This window comes from Corvus hawaiiensis, chromosome 4 (assembly GCF_020740725.1).
Source record: "Corvus hawaiiensis isolate bCorHaw1 chromosome 4, bCorHaw1.pri.cur, whole genome shotgun sequence".
NCBI classification, from domain to species: domain Eukaryota; kingdom Metazoa; phylum Chordata; class Aves; order Passeriformes; family Corvidae; genus Corvus; species Corvus hawaiiensis.
Genome location: NC_063216.1, coordinates 67,497,966 through 67,517,269, shown reverse-complemented (window position 1 = coordinate 67,517,269; position 19,304 = coordinate 67,497,966). Strand labels below are relative to the sequence as shown.

Sequence of the window (19,304 nt, the reverse complement as noted above, 5' to 3'; positions counted from 1 at the left end):
CAGCCCATTTCCACAGCCTTCATTTCAATTCACCTTTCTACTGGCATGCTGAAAAGAACATCTTACTGCATGATTACTGCCCTCACAGGAGAGGAAGGAAAGCCTTTACAATAAATTGGGAGCTTGCAGCAATATGCCAGGAGTTTTGCCTTGCCACCATGAGGGTCATGGCTGATAGGGCCACTCTGCGCTGAGGAATGGCAGACAGAAGATAGTCCATGAAGGAACTAACATCTTTGAGAGAAGTGGTTGTCACCTGTATGTGCTGGTGTGGAAGGTGATATTTCAACCTCCAGTCATAAAACTTTGCTTTTACTGGAAGCCACAGGGCTGCCATCAGGTGGTCTTAAGAGTGATCACCCTCAGCAGGGACAGATGTCATCCAGATGCCAACAAGGCAAGTACAGGGAGCAATAGGTTGGACATTGCACCACTCACCAATGCAAATGATCATCACAGAATGATGGTCTGTGGTGCTCCAGTTGTTGCTCAGCACTTTTTACTAAAGGAACTGTCTTCTTAACTAAATCACATCCCTCTTGTCTTGTCTATTCTCTTACCGAGTGAGGACAATTAAGTCCAGCACATACAAGAAAATGTATGAATACAATCGGCCATCAAAATGATAAATGATGTCTAAGAAGCTGCTTACCATAATTACCTGAATGTAAGCTATGTGCTTTGCTCCCCAAGGAATTGCTGTTGAAATGTACTTTGCTATATTTCTGAATATTGCCTTATATTTCTTGCAGATCCAGGAGCTGCTGCTTTGTGCAAAGGTAAGACATTTAATCAGGACACTTTTAGTAGTGGTAATGTGCTCCCATGAGAGGTGGGAACTCTCACAGTGGCTGTAGGAATCAGTCAGCACTAGGGTTTTACTTTCAGCTGAGGATGTGGGAAGTGGTTGAGTGGTTTTGCAGGTGCAGGGGAGCTGGGGTCTGGGACACCAGAAATGGTGGGAGGAGAGGGTCCTGCTTTGGAGTGTGGAGATATTAAAATAGTGAGATGGGAGCCACCAGGTAGAAAAAATGAGATAAAGAGTGTAAGCCATTTGGCATCCCAGGTCACTCTATACTCAGGTAAAAACTCTAATCTTACTGATTTTATTTTATTTTATTTTATTTTATTTTATTTTATTTTATTTTATTTTATTTTATGTAGTATTCTTTTCCCCTCCCCCTGTTATCACAGCATCTTTGATTTAAACTTAGCTCTTAAACTATTTTACTCTTAAGCCCACTTTTCAGCTTGATGCTATAAAAAAAAAATCTTCCCCATAGTGTGACTCAGGAAAGCCCAAATATGTTCTTACAACACCCAACTGTTTAAAATACCGTGTTTTTCACGAGCTGAGGTCTCTGCACAACATGTCTATACTGAGTAGCACTGACATGTGGGTTGCACAAAGCTGCTGAATGAGTTTTTAGGATGGCCTTGCTTACCATGTTGTGGCTGCCACCAGCGGAAGGCGGTGGCAGGGGTCTTGGCCTCGCGGGGTAAGTCTATGGAAACAACCTGGGGCTCCAGGTAGGACATGAAGTCCAGCTCTCGCAGCAAACTCCAGGTGATCCCATTGTCATTTGTGTATTGAACAACAAGCCCTGTATTTAAAATTAAGAAAAGCAGTTAGTGGGCTGTGCAGAGCAAAGAGGTGGCAGTTCACCCTGTACTCAGGAACTGCCAACTCCCATCCTGTGCACAGGCCCTTTGACATCTGCCCTACCCTTTAGGCATCTCCTGGTCCAGAAGCATTTTGTGGAGAAAGTCCTACTGCAAATGTTACATGGGTCAGCAGTTGCCACATGAGATCTTGACTGTCTTCATCGAACTCAAAGGATCAATTTTTTTACACCCTCAGGGAAACTAATGATCATACCCCAGAAATGATAGGAATAAAGTGATTTTTCTTTACACAGTATTTAGTTCATGTTGGATATCCTTGCAGTTCATGTGGAAGACTAAGTTATAATTCTGATAGCTGGGATCACAATGTTCCTGCTATGTATGCAAGCTCACAGCATCCTTGGAAATTAATTATCATAATATTTAGACAATTTAAGATAGTCTTTGTATCCTACACACAGTATGGCAAATACTAGGACACAACAGAAGCCCAGCAGAGCTCATCAAAGGGGATAATACAAGAAAGAAGCCCCTGTGTATATTTCTTCTCTTAAAACTCTTTTATATTGGAGTATGTTCAAAGATAATTGAATTTTCTTGTGTCTTATACTGGTGCAAATGAGAGGCGAATCAAACCCTTGGTGTAATCCATGCTGCAAGATGACAGCTTTCCTCAGTGAGTGAGTCAATGTAAATGCCAAAGGAAACAGTCCACTGACACTAAATGATTTATACTGAGAGGAAAATTAAATCTTCTCACCTATCACATCAGTGGTCTGTCTTCATGCAACCAGACCACTTTACATGGGAATCTGCTCCCAAAATGCTGAACCTTCTCAAACACAAGCATCAGTCCTCCACCCCAGTAACTTTAAGCATGTGGGTCAAATAAAAGGAGATATCTGGGAGAGATGAATTTATTGAGACTAAATAAATTTTCAGCTGCAGCTTTATAATTTTGCATTTTAGGTAAATCATGCATGAGCTTGGTTTGGAAGGCAATTTTTTATTAGACCCACTGGTGTAGTTGAGAAGACGAGCAAGTTTTCAGGCACATAACTCTTCTTCAGGTCAAAAATGGAGTTATCATGAACTGGAATTTAATTCCTTTTATTTCAGACCTAATGAAAAGTCCTGTGTAAATTGTAAATTTACCTGTTTTCCAACACTATCAAGTAGTCTAATAAAAGCTATTACACCTTGCCTCGTGAATGTTGTCTTTCTTAGACCATCACAGCTTCAACAGTTACTCCTACAGATGGATCACCATTATGTTTGGTGTAACTAATTACAAATAATAACATCAATCAAAAGTAAATAGCTTTCTGCAACATTTATGAAAACTGAGGAGGTAATTAATTTATGTTAAAATAAAAATCTTTTTGATTTTGTATAGGCAGCAAAAGGCAAAAACACTGCAGAAGATGCAAAATGAAAAAGGGTTATTATAAAGAAAAGGGGCTTTACCTTCATTCCTGGCTCTTGGTCTACTGCAGGAGTTACCAACAGTCTTGCTTCCAAGTTGTACATAAAATTGAACCAGCCTTTTAAAAAAACACAGGATAGAAAAGAAGTGTAATCATCTTCTGATACCACAAGATCAGTCAGGATAATTTGCCCCTCTTAACTAATGGCATTTTCAGTTAGGTCATTATTCCAGGCTTATTGATTAGGGAATATTCATAGAGAAATCAAACGTGAGCATGGTAAATAGTGAAGGACCCAAGACAGAAGAAAGTGATGTGGTTTATTAATCCCGTGCCTAATAAATGTGGTTTTGAGTGAGTAGCAGAATTTAGCAGTTCCATCTCACACAAGAGGTGCAAAATCTACAAAGCAGGCAAAGCTGTTTCTTACATCAGATCTTACCTTGGCCTCTTGTAACTGGAAATTAGGTGAAGCTTTAAAATACAGCATTAGACTTGTAATAAAATTTTTATATCCTCCTAAACCACCAATCCTTTTTAGACCCTTAAATTCTTGATGTAAACAATTTTCAGTGAAATGAGTTCACTGAAGATTTTGTGAAGTAGGCCCTTTGATTTTGAACCTATACATTATGATTTCATTGAATATTTTCTTGTTCTCACATCATGAAATGGTGAAAAAAAGTTCCTGGTCTGCTTTTCTTGCAACCTGTCCTGTAGTCAGTGCTTTTATAACTTCCCTACCTTCTCTTATCCCTTTCTACTGTAAACCATGGCAACCGTTGCATCTGAGTCTCTGCATGAACATTTTTCCGTGTCTTCAATTTTTCCCAAAACTACTTCCTGCAATCCTTCTGATGCCACAAAACTCCTTGAGACAGGATTTCTGGTTTTATTGACAGAACTCTGGATTAGTCTGGAACATCCCTGTTTAGCTGTATTTGAATTAAGTATTATTCCATCGTTCTGCTCCAAAATACTGTTAATTTTTTTCCCCCAATCTGCAGCCATGCCAGAGTATCCCTGCTGAGCTTGTGTTTATTATTGTGACTCTGTGGTTTTAGAGTAGTTTATATTTCCTCTTAGATACACACTATTGTGCAATTTAACAACAATTAATTTCAATTAATGTCCTGCTGCTCACTCACCAAATTTCACTGCATGTCTCAGGCATCCATCTGAGTCTTACTGGGTCATAACTAAGGTAAAGAGCATTGAGATGACTGAGAATGCCACCACCCCCTAATCTGCACATTCTTCACAGGTTGTCTCCATTGCATACCCAAAACAGCACCTGAGCAGAGTGGAGAACATGGACTCACAACCCCAGGATGAGCTTTTGCATGCTCCTCCTTGCTTCCTGGCCAGTTTTTAAATTAGGATGATAGAAAATCAGGCTTCATTAATTCTATTGCATGTAGATAACTTCTTTATTTAAAATATAAATATTGAGGTGCATTTTTGCCACTCAAATAATTTCCCACAAGGATAACTCTTTTTGCTTTAGAGGATTTGGTCCTAATTTGTAGTAATTTTGGTAAAATCACAGACAAGCTACATGACTACAGCCAGAGCCAGTAAAATGCAGACAGGATTCCAATTTCCCTCCTCCACCGTTACATACACAAGCTGTATGTTCCAGCCACGTTCCAGTTTTGTTATCAAAATCTACTGTCTGACACGTTTTGTATATCCATCGCGTCTAGGACAAGCCAGAATATCCTCATCAATCTCATTGCTAAGATAACCCCACAGATAGCTCAAGACTAGTCAGTCTCACAGTACTACACACCATTTAGCCAGGTAAGTTCTATTTGTTTGCTGCAGCTCTGCTGTTGGAGAAGTATTCAGGCAATGAAACTCTACACAGAAGCCTCAGAGGTGAATAGATTTACAGTCCTGTGATGAAATTCTTTTATTCTTGCCAAGTGTCAAGATCGTTAAAAAGCAAAACCAAAGACCAAGAAACCCTTTTTGCAGAGGGGTGAATCAGCCCATCTGATCTCTAAGTGTCTGACCTAGAACAGCTCCCTGGGATGGTTGCACAATCATTAGCAATGGAGCCTGTAAAGCAGATGGGATCTAGGTCAGCTAACAAGCCAGATGTCACCACTTGGAACAAAAAAATATATATATATTCCATGGTTTGTTTCTAGCTGCCAGGTAGGAACTGTGTGCAAATGCTCCCACTGTACAGATAGTCAAGAGTCTCACAGGCCATCAAAATGGGAGGCAGGAGCTCATCAGCAACCAAAATGCATCCATGAATTACATTGTCAGTCAGAAGGATGGAAATACTGCTGGTGAAATTGTGCCTTTGGTGTGTTGGGGCACGCAATACAGAAGGGATGGAGAGACTCCAGGGGATTTCTGAAGTATAGAGCAAAAAAAAAAAAAATCGTCTGGGTGAAATAACTTTGACACTTACAGCTCCCTTAGCGCTACATGACATTCTCCTAATATCTGGGGTGTAGTCAATCATATAAAGGAATAAGGAGGCAATAGGACAAACAAAGCTAAGATTATGATATCACTTAATGTATAAACTAAAATTTGAGTGGTTGTTTATGGTCATTGGCTCCCAGGGACAAGCTTTAGTTCGAAGTGCCCTGAGTGTGACACCTGGGTGTGGCAGTGCCCTGTTGGGCTGCTCCCCTGGGCAGCACCACACACCTCAGGCTGGCAAATCTCAACCCCTTTGGAGCACAGCAAACCAGGGACACCAAGCCCCCATGGACCACATTCTGCTAGGAAGAGAAGGGTGAAAGAGAAAAGAGTCTTTGTACTTCAAAAAAAGAAAAAAAATTCTGTACATTCCTTACATCAAATTTACATTTTACATTCAAAAAGCTGTAACTGGTGGTAGGGAACATGCATAGGTAGATCTGCAGGAATTCAGAATGAAAATAAAAATTTAGTGTCTTGCAATATTTTTCAAGTTTTCAGTCAGGCTTTTCCATGCATGATTTAACAAAACAAGATCTTAAAAGGTCTGGGAAAACACTATTAACCTGAAAAATAAGCAGCTTAAAAATCTACTGCAGGAGTTTCAGCCTTCCTATTCACAACCCTCAATCCACATATCTGACAGTATGTCTTTCAAGGCATATTTTCCTGCTGTTTACTCAGTCACCAAAACCTCCCAACCAAAAAACCCTTGCAAAAATAAAAGAGAACTGTGCAGGGGCTAAGATGACCCCTAATAAGATAACTGAATTCTATGCAAGGCATTATTGAATGCAAAAAGTAATACCAAAATCGGAAAAAGTACTTCCCTTTAATCTCCCCTTTCAAGTGACATTAATTTTAGCTCCAATAATGAAAAAAATTTCTAGGCTGAGGAATTATTTTCTTTTTAGCGTATGGGCCTTTCAGTTAACCCTTCACACTCTCACAAACTTAGTGTGCCCTTGCTTCTAGAGAAAAAGACCCAGTTAATGTTATAGATGGCCTCAAACATTTAAGTAGGATACATCTGTTCAGGGCAAGATATCTGAGGCTGAATATCTGAGTTATACACGGCCAACCCAGGCTGCCTTACAACTAATGAAAGAAAGAAATACGTGTTTCCAGAAGAAAAAACACTGGCCTTTGCTAGCCGCTATTTCAGGATGAGTTGTGTTGCCCTTTTGAAGCTGTTCTCTCCTCTGAACTCAAAAGCAGCCTGGGGTAATTGCTGTAATCTAAGTCCATGTTCTGGTTAAGCAGCATCTGGTGGCTACTACCTTTGAGCACACACTGAAGAAAGCAAAAAATCCACATTAGTCCCATTTGGGTTTGAGATGACCACTATGTTCAGTCTAGCAAACAGCCCAGGGATGTGGCTTCGAGCTTGAACTGTTCAAGGGAGTTAATCTGCTCACTGTGATGCTTACAAAACAAATAAAGTACTGATTTATTTTGACATAACAATCAGTTCCAGCAGGAGAGCAGGTCACATTGTGAGCATGTGGTCAGAATAGAGATCTTAGTTGCTCTTACGAAGCGTCTCTCTGGCCATTTATGTTTCTGAGGCAGTTTTAAGACACCAGATAACCATATTCTTGTGCAAAAGAGAAGCAGTGGTATATTAAAAATATCAAGAAAGAGCATTGCTCAGAATTTTGAAACTTCTTTTGGCTTTTAAAATGGTTTAAACTTTACAAAAATGGAAAGCTATAAATATGAATATCTGGGATAAAAAGTGGTTTTCAAAGTAATATTAAAACTAAAGGAAATACTTCTCTTTATAAAAATATTTCTCCATGAAAGAAGGAATAACGCAAAAATACTGTTTTGAATGTAGACTTTTAATGAAGTAGTCTAGACTACTTCCAATATAATGCTTCCCAGGATTAATAACACAAGATTTGAAGACAGTGGAATAGAAGTGCTTGCATCTTCCCAGAGTTCCAGGGCAAACATGTACTTGTCCAAAGCATATTTGTCAAACAATTAATTAGTTTAATTAATAACTAATTTACATAATTATGTAACTATGACACATATTTGTCAGACACACAAGGGACAAAATAAAGGCAGGTGGTGCAGTGCTGTGCAGTGCCAGGGAGCAGCTGAGGATGTCCCCAAACCCACAGCCCCCACACTGCCCTACAGAGCCCTGCTTGCCTGAGCTGGAGAGTGATCACAGCAACCAGGCCAGTCTTTGCTGAGTGATTGCATAAATTCAGTAATGGAGCAAATCATGGCATTACTTACTCTGAGAGCAGTATTTGTCAGGAGAAATATATTTTATTAAGCTAACTGCCAAAATTGTAGGGTGCTCAAGGTTTCAGGTGCCTAATCTCTCATGAGACTGGACGAAGCAGCAGCAAACTCCAAGCTAAACAGTGGTTAGAATTAACAGCCCTTTGTTCATCCTAATTACATTAATCAGCTAGGCAATTTGAGAGAAGAGGATAATTGCTACCAATGGAGCAGGATTCAGTAGCAGCAGAGAGAGAGGTGAAGGCTTGTTAGCCTCTTGGCTATGCAGAAACAATTCCCATTCCATTCCTTAACACTTCTGACAAGTGGAGTATTTCACAACATCTGGCAAATAAACAACAGCTCCTTGCTATGCCATCGTCATGCCTGCAATTCAACACAGTCAGGGGAAACGGAGCTTTTCTCTCCAGCTAAGACTCTCAGGCAGAGTCTTAGGTTTTGTGCATTCTCAAGGCCATGTCTTCTGCCTTAGAATACAATGCAAACTATCTTCTCAGAAGGATAGAGAGTTAATATTTTATGTTATTTTATGCTGCTATTCCACTGTTTCTAACCTAAGTATTCTCTTTCAAAAAAAGGAAATATTACACCAGAATGAACAAAAAAAGTAGAGTTCTCATACAGGTTATGATTACCAGAAAAAAACATTTCCTGCCTTCTCATATCCACCCTTGCAGCAGGGCAGAACAGAGAACTTGAGTACACAGGCAACTGTAAGCAGCAGCGCTGAGCACTGACCTGATATTTGTGGTGTCCAGGGGAACAGTCCTTGCCTCCCTTTTGCCAGGTCCATTGAAGTACAGGGATTTTCCATCGCTGAGCACACCACAGCCTGTCCCAACCTGACCTCCTGTTATCTTGTACCAGAGAGGGCTTAGCTTCCTCTCAAACCTGTCGAACATCTCACTGTGATTAGGCACGTTAGACACACAGGTTCCATGTGATGCTTCAAGAAAAAAAAAGAGGGAGATCCTTTGGTGAAACTGCTGGACAGAATAAGGGTCAGATACAGTACACTGGCACATGGTTCAGTTGCATCCATATGTGACAAAGCACCAGGATTTTCTAAGAAAATGCCCCGATGACTGGGTCGTACCTTTTTAAAGCCACTTTACAATTCTGTAGCAAGAATAAGCTCTCTTCCTCTAAACTCTAAGATGGCTTATTTCACTAGTTGAAAAATACTCACTCTTTATGTTGATAAGGCACTTTTTTTGCAAGCAGAAAAATATTATCCTTTTATTTAATTTTAGAAAAATGGAACAAAAGGTGTTAGCTTACTGCTTTGTTGGTTGAGGGTTGAAAAGAGTGCAGTGTGCAACTGGTTGTGTCAATCATTTTTCTTTCACAGGGTTTGCATTTTGGGTTTTTTTCTATTTCAGAATAAAAGCCCCTGAAACCACAAGTGAGCAGAATTTTCCACAGAAGGGCCTGTCAGAACATATGTTCCCTCCTGGTCCCGTGCCATCTGATGGCCAGGGGACTCAAAAATGGCAACAATTTTTTTGAAGACGATCCAAAGGCTTTTAAGCAGACTTTTCAGTTTATAATATTTTATTTTGTTTTCTCTTTTATTTCTAGTCCCTTCCCATTCATACAGATGGTGATGTTCAAAGATTGTGGTTGCCAGAAACATCAACGGTGTCCGCTGCCTTCAGCTGCTCTGCTTTGCCTGCGCTGAATTTTATTTAACAAAACAAAAAAGATTCCTGTTGGCAGCCCACGCAATATATGTCATCGTGTATTTTTCTAGAATATTGGAGAGGAAAACAAGAGGCCAGATTTACAGCTTTAACTCAGCCAGTGCTTGCTGTAATCCCACCTGAAGAGGGTTGTCTTACCCGTGTAGCCCAGGTCACAGAAGCAGACCCCTGAGATGCAGTCCCCGTGGCCGCTGCAGTAGCTGGGGCAAGGCTCAGAGATGTAGACGCCGTCCAAGCCGAAAGGAGGCACGCTCTTGTGGGAGCTGCTCTCCTGGATCCAGCGGAATCGAGTCTTACTGCAGAGAAAAAACAATGGTATTACTACTCCCAGCTTCAACAGCTACTACTCCTTGCTTAAGATTAAAAGGACCTTTTCCTAAACTAGCCACTTGCAAATAGGATGCCTGTATTTCTGTCATCCTACATTTTGTGTTACATTGCTTCAGGATATTTCTTCCAGACCTTTTGGCTGCATTTTGACTTCCTCTATTTCTCTGGCCCGTATCCATCAGTGTGATGCAAAGAACAAATACATGGTTTTATCACTAGATGTGACTTTGAAGATGCTTTTTACTACTTAGTTCAACCTGAACTGCTAATTAAATGTTAAAATCCCTCAACTCCATTTCTTACAATACTTTTGAAAGCAACTCAGTAGTAGCAGCAGTGCAGAGTTTATTACAGGATTGCACACTTTTGAGTAAAAGAACTTTAAGCTAGTTGGTTACAAGAAAAAAAGCCACTTTCTAAATGGAATGGCAAAGAACATGTCTTACATGCTGAAACCAGTCTGACCCATCAATCCCAAAGCTAAACATCCTGATAGTGAGGTGGAGATGTGGTAGACCTGGTAAAACACGGATGAAGGAACAAACAAGTGATATTACTGATAATTTATCTAAGGCTGCTGAGCTGACACAGCTCGCCCAGAGACATGATTGACAGTCAATCACTTCCTACTATAAAAGCCTAGCCCAAATTTTAATGGCAGGTGTTGGGGAAGATGAAACAGGAAAGCCTTATAAATATGATTGCCTGACAAAAGATTTTGGGAATATGAAAACTACAGGCGACATCGAAATGAAAGCCACTTTTGAAATACCAAATCTTAGTTACTGAACAACTGGAAAACAATGGTATGGCCGACTGAAGGTAATCCCCTCTTGATGGAACAATACCCTCTGCTTGCAGGCAGGTCCAAGGGTCAGAGCAGACCCTACTAGCTCAGCAGAAGGGGTCCAAAGAGTAGTTTTTAGAAGTTAAGATGTAACACTCTATGGTAATATAAGAACTCTTATAGGCTGTATGTAAATGCTATAGGATTTGTATCTTGTATTAGATTGGTTAGTGACAATTAGAATATTCAGTACAGAAGATGATTTATTGTATTGTAACCAGGATTCTATTCCATTCCATTCCATTCCTCTCTTACTCTTCGCACACTCTCACTCTCACTCTTACACACTCTTACTCTCTCTTCACACACACTTCTTCACTCTCATTCCTCTCACTCTCTCTCTCTCTTACCCGCTTACTCTCTTGCTCTCTTGGGCCTGCTCAGAGCTGCCAGCAGCAGCTCTGAGCAGTGCCCCTATACCCACGCCCTTTGCAATAAACCGTGTGTCCCAAGATCAGACTATAGAGATCTCTCGTCTCCAACCATCCGTCCCGTCCGAACCACCACAAAGTCCTACAGGCAGGGTCTTCTGACATACCCTTTCTTGGAGTGGGTGGAGATTCCTCCCTTGGGTGGGGATGCCCCTCAAGGTTAATCCTCAAGGCTGAGCAAGAAATTTGCCCATGATCATTGTATGGGTGAGTAACATCAATCTCTACTTAATAATTGTTTTTGCTAGCTTCAATACAATTACTTTAATACAATTGCTTCAATGTTGCTTCATAGTGCACTACATTATAATAGTTGCTATAACTCCAATACTGTGTAGCAAATAATTCTGATTAAGATCTTCTTGCCTAATTGTTACCATAATAAATAAAAATATTTCTATAAATAGATCTAGTTTGCCATTCTTAATCCTGCAGAACAAAGCTGTGTAGAGGTTCAGTTATACCTGTATAATCCTTTGGACCTAAACCATTAACAAAGTCTGGGGCTAAGATTGGATCCAGCTGCACCCAGGCTCCTCTCTGAAAAGGAGTTTAGAAATCACTGGGATCCTTTCTTGACCTCATGAATCATTGGGAGGGCTTCTTTAGTAAACTTTGTCTGAAGCTCCCACTCTGCCCACAACTCTGACCCACTGGGTAGGAGACTTGTTGAAGAAGAAATATTTTGGATATTAATTTCCAGTCTTTAACTTTTAGCTGAATAATTTTACAGGCGCTACAGAGAGGGGAACAGATTTAAAATCTCACTGCCAATATAACGGATTAACTAAGATCCTCCTTGCTACTCTGCCCAAAATGTAATAATCCTTTTGCTCTTTCTTTTTTGCTGTGCACTGGGATTTGGTAGGTAGGTGATCATCGTGCTCATGCTCTGTACCAAATAATGAAATGGGATGCTCTCTGGTTGACCCACGAACCATGATTTCCTAAGTGACCCACAACAAACTCAGTTCTCAACATGCCAAGACACTCATTGCAGTCACAATACTTACATTTTTAATGTATTAGCATGAGCTTCTTATTCCTGATCACATTACTGAACATAATGCCAAACAGATTGCTGCTATTGATTCTGCCCTGCTTGTTTTGGGTAAATCAAATCAGCTGGTGTCAGATCTGTGCAATTTGGCACCTGCCTTTATTGGCTAATTACTGAAGAAAAGACAAACTTGTTATGGTACACACTGCTATTTCAAGTCCTTGCGGCAGAGGCACTGGCTCCCCTGATACAAAATAAGCCACACACTCAAATGGGATTGAGGATGTGGAGCCCGTGGCAGGACGATGTGTCAGAAAACCAGAGGCAGCACTAGAGAAGCTGCCTGGGAAGAAAGATGCAGGAGGCAGGGGGACATGGCCAGGGGCCTGGTGGGGTGGTTGTGCTGGCAGCACTTGGTGCATCCAGCAAATCAGATTGGGGTGTTTTACTGCTGGAGTAAGACAGAGTAAGGGGAGCGAGAAACTTCAGCCAAAACCAGATAAGATGGAGAAAAGCCTCCTGATTTCAAGGTTTATTTGTGTCTTCCACCATCTGATGTTTTCTCATTTGTATCAATCCTATGCTGAGGTTGTGCTTGCAAACTACCATTCTTCCCTCCTTTGCCTCTGGCAGTCCCGGCTGCCTTCAGTGACACAGCACGTTATGCATCAGCTCACATACCTTGCTAAGATTTCTTTGCCCAGTGGTAACTGGAATTAATCCTGTTCAAATGGCTTATTTAATTCACGTGACTTATTACTCTCTTGCTGGTGCCTCTGACCTAACTGATATGGATAAAGGCAATGAAGGGATTGATGTCAAATTAAAATGTGCTGGGTTTCTCACTGCTTTGTAATTTAATTATTTATTATAGACCAATCTGACACCTTTAAAATGGAAAATTCTTGCTGCTTTGGGCAGCACAGTATATTTTTCCCAGATCTGCCGTATTTTAACACTGCTTTTATTCTAATGTACCGTTCTAGAAGCAGCTATATCAGCTAATCCACGGGTCCCACTGGCATCAGTGGTTTACAGTGCACAGTACCTGGCTGCAAGTGACCTGGGGATAACAATAGTAATTCTTGTCCAGTCCTCAAAGTCTCCGGTGTGGTACACGGAGGGCTCGCTGAGCTCACGGGAGCTCCCCTCGCAGCCCTTCATGCCCGGGGATGTGGGGTAGCAGCCCTCCTTCACCAGCGACCAGAAGAGCCCAGCATCGTGTGAGTACTGCAGCAGAACGGGGGCAGAGCTGCTGTACTGGTTGGTGCAACCAATGTTCAGCTGCAAAAAAGCAGAGTCAGAAATTATATGAAAAACCTGCACTGTTATTAGTATTTATTGGCTGCAAACCACCTTCGATTGTTTGTGTTGGGAGGCTTAATGTTCTGGGCACTTGCACTGAACCCTGCTGGCAGACAGTGACTGATGCTTGGAGTCTGTTTCTTACATTTATATGACATTTCTCAGTAAATATTCCCACTATCCCTTCAATAAGGTTCATTGCTGAGTTCAGCAGAGAAAAAGGTGCAAAGAACTGTCCAAGGGTCCCTGTGCATAGTAAGCCCCAAACAGCAAACACTGTGCAGGCACCTGCATGCCCAGGACTGGAAAGAGCTGTATCCTCTGGGATCCATCCCATCTGCAGCCCAGTGTGCCCCAGTGTGCCCAGAGGATCAGCCTGACTCCCAGGTTAGCCCTAACACAGCCTTGTCAGTGGCCTTGCAGGAATGATGTCTGGAAGTTGGCACTGCAGTTTGGGCCCCCAGAATAGAGTAAGATTGGATTAAGTAGAAAAATGCATATTAAAACATGAAATGAGAATGCAACCAAAATCAACTGCTGATTTGAAATTTCAGTTTCATTTTTCAAGCTATCAGAAAAATATTAGTTTCCACTATTTTATTGTAGAAATTCTACTTGAGCTGTAGAATGTAAAATGTAAAACAAAATCATTCATGTAAAATGAAATAATTCTGACAAATTACTGTCTTTGAGCTTATCAATGCAAAATTATTCCAGTCTGCTATTTAAAATGGAAATTTCACACACTTGCAAAAGCATGCAAATAGGACTAACACATTTATGTGCAGGCTGAAAAGCTTTCCAAAAAAGTAGAAATTCAGTCCTGAAATAATAGACTTTATTAGGAAGAACTCACTGTTCTGTGACACATTCTTACGTTTTGTATAGTTATGTTACATTGTCAAGTGTTTCAGTGATGGAAGGTATATGAAACATTTTTAAGTATTGATTTTTTTTAACCTAGACAATTTTTAATTGCTGTTGATCATCAAACCTAGAGAACGAAGACTTAATTGCTGAAGTACAGGAAGGTGGTGAAGAGGCAAAAAGCATCTTTTCCAGGCTAAATGGTATTTATACATTGAGATATCCTTGGGTTGTAGACAGTTTAAAGTATAAAACTCACAAGGAAATTGTACTGAAGTCCCTCAGTTTGTATAGCACTTTATTAGCATATCTTTTAGTTGAAATTAGATTATTTTACAAATCCCAGTATTTCTAATGAACTTTCCTATTTATAGAACTGTGGGAATTATATTTGAAAAGCTGCCTGTAAACATCTGATCTCTTTAATAATTCCACTTGTAAATTATTCAGTGTCTGTATCCACCAATTATGTAAGGACGATGTATTTGTGGGGAGCTCATTAAAATTGCATTGCAACCAACTTCCAGAATTCACCAATGGGATTTCATTATAAACTCAATAAAATTTTGATTAGGGTTCAGAAACAAGAGCTTGTCAAAGCAAATACACTTCTTTGGAGCCCATATTCTGACGTATTGTCAGACCACTGAAATTTTTGTAAGCTCTTTAAAGAAGAAAATGCTAATTGGAGCCTATATTCATTGACACAACAAAAGTAAATTATATGAAAAACCCACACTGGAGTACAGAGCAGCTTGTAAGTCCTTAAATAGTTTAAAATACAAAAAATGTACCCAAACCACATTGGAGATTTTGTACGCTCAGAGCCCCAGACGGGATAAATCCTTTTTCACTCAACAGTGCAGTAGCACTTCCTAGTGCTGACTTGAGTATAATGACAGTCACTTCAGCCCACTTCTGAAATGTGCTGAAGAACGAAAAGCTCTAAAACTTCTCCAGAGGGGTAAAAATGCTTTCCTGCACCAAGGTTTTGGCTATTCTTCCAGAAAGCAGGATGGCATTTTATGCTGTATGAGTTAGTTTGAACTGTGGCCCCAGTGGCATCTTGCAAGTATTGGCTAAGGGCAGTTTTACTGATATTCTTGCACAGATTTATGTTTAAGGAATACCTTGAACTGCAAGACGTATCCAGGCTTCAGAGTTAAATCTCGAGTCACTGCAAACCGGTCTCCATCTGATTTACCGAAGAGCATGGCAGAGGGGGTGGCAGAGCAGAAACTTTCATTTTTGGTCATCCCTTCATTGGCCAGCATTAACCACACACTCATCTGATTCATAGGGTAATCAAATGCTGGCTTTTCATAAAAGTTCTGTTAGAAATGAAAATGAAAGCCAGAGGTATTATCACCTTGCAGTGTGGCTTCAGAATAATTCCCAAAATTATTGAACTTTCAAATTTTGCAATTTTTATTTTCTGTAATTAAAAAAAAAAATAATTTCCAAAATTTCAGTCTTGACTTTTTGTGGAGACACATCATTACATTCTCTGTCACAAAGATTAGGAGTCTGATGATTCTGTGAAAAGACCCAGGTTATTCCCACACAGAGAGGCAGCTGCAAACACTACAGCTCTTTAAATAGAACCAGTATTTTCAATGAAAATTATATTCAAACAAGTCTCCTAACAGGATAGTTCCTGTTCTGTGGGGATGCCCACAGCCTGCTCTTGCTTATTACCTGTGGTAAGGTGGGATTAACAACAGGAATGATGTGCTTCTGCTTCTCTGACAAAATGATGATGTCGTCGATGGCCCACTGATCGTACCCTTCCCCTGAGAACACTGGCTGCCACCAGCGAAACCTGGTGCAAGGTGTCTTGGCTGCAGCCGGCAGCTCCAGATAGACAAACCTGAGAAAGAGAAATTGAGCAGAACTTCAGAGAACACAGTCTGTAGAGAAAGGTATCACTCAACAGGGAAAAGAGGCAGGAAAGCCAGCATCTATCTTACACGTACAAGTCCTCAGTAATTTGCGTGTCCAGAGAAGGGCAGCGGAGCTGGGGAAGGGTGTAAGAGAGTAATTCATATGAGGTGCAGCTGAGGAAATTGGGGGTTGTTTAGTCTGGAGAAAAGGAGGCTCAGCAGAGACCTTACTGCTCTCTGCAACTGCCTGAAATGAGGTTGTAGTAAGACGGGGATCAGCCTCTTCTCCCAGGCAACCAGCGACATGAGTACATTGCCTCAAAATCTGCCAGGGGAGGTTCGGGTTGGACAACAGGCAGAATTTCTCTACTGAAAGGTGGTTGGGCATTGGGGCTTCCCGTGCTGCCCAGGGAGCTGGAGGAGTCACTATCCCTGGAAGTGTTCAAAAAACAACTGGATATGGCAGTTAGTGCTGTAATTTACTTGATATGGTGATGTTGGGTCAAAGGTTGTATTTCATGACCTTGGAGGTCTTTTCTTAATGATTATGTGATTCTGTTATTCTATTTTTCCATATATCTAGATTATACACTACATATCAAGAAGCCTTCTTCATCCTTCTTGTCTGTGGAGAATGTAAACTCTTTAAGACAATGTCTAGTTTTTATGCTCTATTACTTATATTGCCAAGCACAATAAGGAACTGATTTGAGCTCTCTAGCTTTGAATTAAACTGTTCAGCTGATCCATGTTCAGCAAATCTTAATGTTTCTCTGATGCCAGGAAGTAATAGTGACATATGCTAGCAAAATTAACTTCTTATTCTCTTCTGGTGATTGGTCATATTTGCAGACAAAAGCATCCTTCTAGTACAAAGCAATAGATTATGTAGCAGTTTTCTTTGGGTAAAAATATTTCAGCCCTCCTATACAGATCTTTGTAAAAGAACTTCAGGTCTCCTCAGTTTGCTTTATGTTCAATTTAAAAAACACCTTACAAAAATGATGTTAAATAAACGTTCAAGTTTCAAGCCTAATCATACTTATGTCAAAAAGTATAAGAATTAGTTACTTGCCCAGTCCTATTTCAGACACGTTACATATATGCATTTATACATACAATCCTTTTGTAACTCTTTCTTTATATCATATGTTTTTTTGTACCATGGACTCTGCTTCACTTGCCAGTTAGGCATAGAAAGGAGAAGGAATTGTCCTTTTCCAGAGAATTCCTAGATTTATAACTGAAGAATAATGAATTGGAAAATAAGATCTGGACCACATTTGAAGTAATAGAAAAATAAATCTGCATAGCTATGTTCAGTAAGGACCATCACTCTTCAATGCTCAGGAGGGCAAATGTTTTCTCTAAAAATGTATTGTATAGTCCGGTGATGAAGCTTTCACTATTTAGCTTCTTTGTTGGGTGTGTCCTGTAATTTTGACCAAGTAGAGACTAAAGCACTCACCTAGTAGTTGAGGGAAAGGGGGTACCTGTAGTTTGTCTGGATTTTAGTAAGGCTTTTGATACACAGCATCTTTACGGACAAGTTGTCCGCCTGTGGGATGAGCGAGTTCACAATGTGCTGGGTGAAGGCCTGGCTGAAGGGCAGAATCCAAAGGGTTGTAGTGAATGGGGTCACATCTGCCTGGTGACTGGTCACCAGCAGTGTTCCTCTGGTTCAATCCTAGGGCAGTCCTGTTCAAGGTACCCATCAATAATCTGGTTGCAGGAGTTAAGTCCACCCTTTTGCTGATGATACAACCTGGGAGGTGCTTTGGCTCTCTTGAGGATCAAGAGTTCTTGCAGAGGAATCTTGACAGATTGGAGCATGGGGATTGATTCATGAGATAAAATTTAACAAGTGGAAATGTTGATTCTGCACCTAGGATGGAGTAACGCTGAGCACAGTTGCAGATCCCTTCCACCTGAAATAGTTCTGTTCTATTCTATTCTATTCTATTCTATTTTCTATTCTATTCAAAATTCAAGAGTTTTATACTTCCAAGTGCCTAGATTACCTCTAGAAAAGAACAGCCTGCCAAGTTACAGAAGTCCTTCTGAAAGCATTGTTCATTGCAATGCAAAATGACAAGATGAGAAGACAAAATAATTTGTATGTTGAAAGACATGGACTACAGGTAATAGAAATCATGTTAGCACCTCTGCAGACAAATAAAATTTAAATTTTCACTGACAAGGTATCTGACAGCATATTTGAATGGTTGAACATGATTTCTTCTCCTCCTTAAATATTTATTTAAAGGAGCTTTTGCTTCATATGACATTAATACATGTTCATTAGATCTGAAACCAGAGTCAGAGGAAATGGAAGATTTCTACACCTCTTTTGGGTAAGTTCTGTATATGCTTGCTATTTTTTTGCAGATATTAGCATTTTAGGCATGTTTCACATAGGAGGTGATAGGGAATTTTATATTTTACTTCAGATTTTAAGGCCCACTTTCATTATATTTTTCATTCCTAGTGACAGGAGTTTACTATGCCAGCCAGAAGAAGTTTCTATATAATGATGACTTTTAAGCATTATAACTTTAAATTACTATTCATGATTTCATAAGTTGAGAAATAGATTTTTTTAAAGCTGATGCCATATGTATTAATTATTTTAGACCAAAATTCTACCTGGGTTTGCTGAAGTCAGAGAAATACATTTCTGCTAGTAGTTGCCAGTTGATCCCGCCGTTATTGCTGTACTGCAGCAGCACACCTTCTTCTCTGCTGTCAGGTTTGTTGCACGAGGAAGTCTCTCCTCCAATCTGGATGTAAAACTGTACAAAATCCACCCACGTTGTGTCCAAATCCCAGCTTACCAACTGTCTTTTTCCAGCCTACAATACAAAGAACAGAGGGACAATAATAATTTTAATTATGACACCTTCACAAAGAATAGGCATATTTAAAGTCTGTCACAGATGAATATTGCACACAAAACTACACAACATTGACTTTTGTATCAACCTCGCTTTTTTGGTCTTTCAATTATTCTGCTTGGCCATCCTTTACATCACCCTGATTTGTCCCACAAGAATTTTTATTATTAGATTTCAACACACAATGCAACTTCACTTTCCCGAGCACAATTTCCACATAACTATTTCATCTCATTCCTTCAAGGTCCCAAGTACTTTCAGAAGACAAAGAGCAGGTGCTGGAT

At 40.2% G+C, this 19,304-nt stretch overlaps 1 protein-coding gene across 2 annotated transcripts in view; it reads right to left on the bottom strand.

The window, feature by feature from the left end:
* The window catches only part of RELN (reelin), a 275,922-nt gene that overhangs the window by 53,292 nt on the left and 203,326 nt on the right, over positions 1 to 19,304 (bottom strand). For both annotated transcript variants that reach the window (XM_048300517.1, XM_048300518.1), the window contains exons 25-32: positions 18,773 to 18,978; positions 15,942 to 16,113; positions 15,374 to 15,574; positions 13,120 to 13,355; positions 9,602 to 9,759; positions 8,499 to 8,706; positions 3,094 to 3,170; positions 1,446 to 1,604 (exon numbers count right to left, since the gene is read on the bottom strand). In XM_048300517.1, the coding sequence (XP_048156474.1) occupies positions 1,446 to 1,604; positions 3,094 to 3,170; positions 8,499 to 8,706; positions 9,602 to 9,759; positions 13,120 to 13,355; positions 15,374 to 15,574; positions 15,942 to 16,113; positions 18,773 to 18,978 (1,417 nt within the window). The remainder of the gene's footprint in view (positions 1 to 1,445; positions 1,605 to 3,093; positions 3,171 to 8,498; positions 8,707 to 9,601; positions 9,760 to 13,119; positions 13,356 to 15,373; positions 15,575 to 15,941; positions 16,114 to 18,772; positions 18,979 to 19,304) is intronic.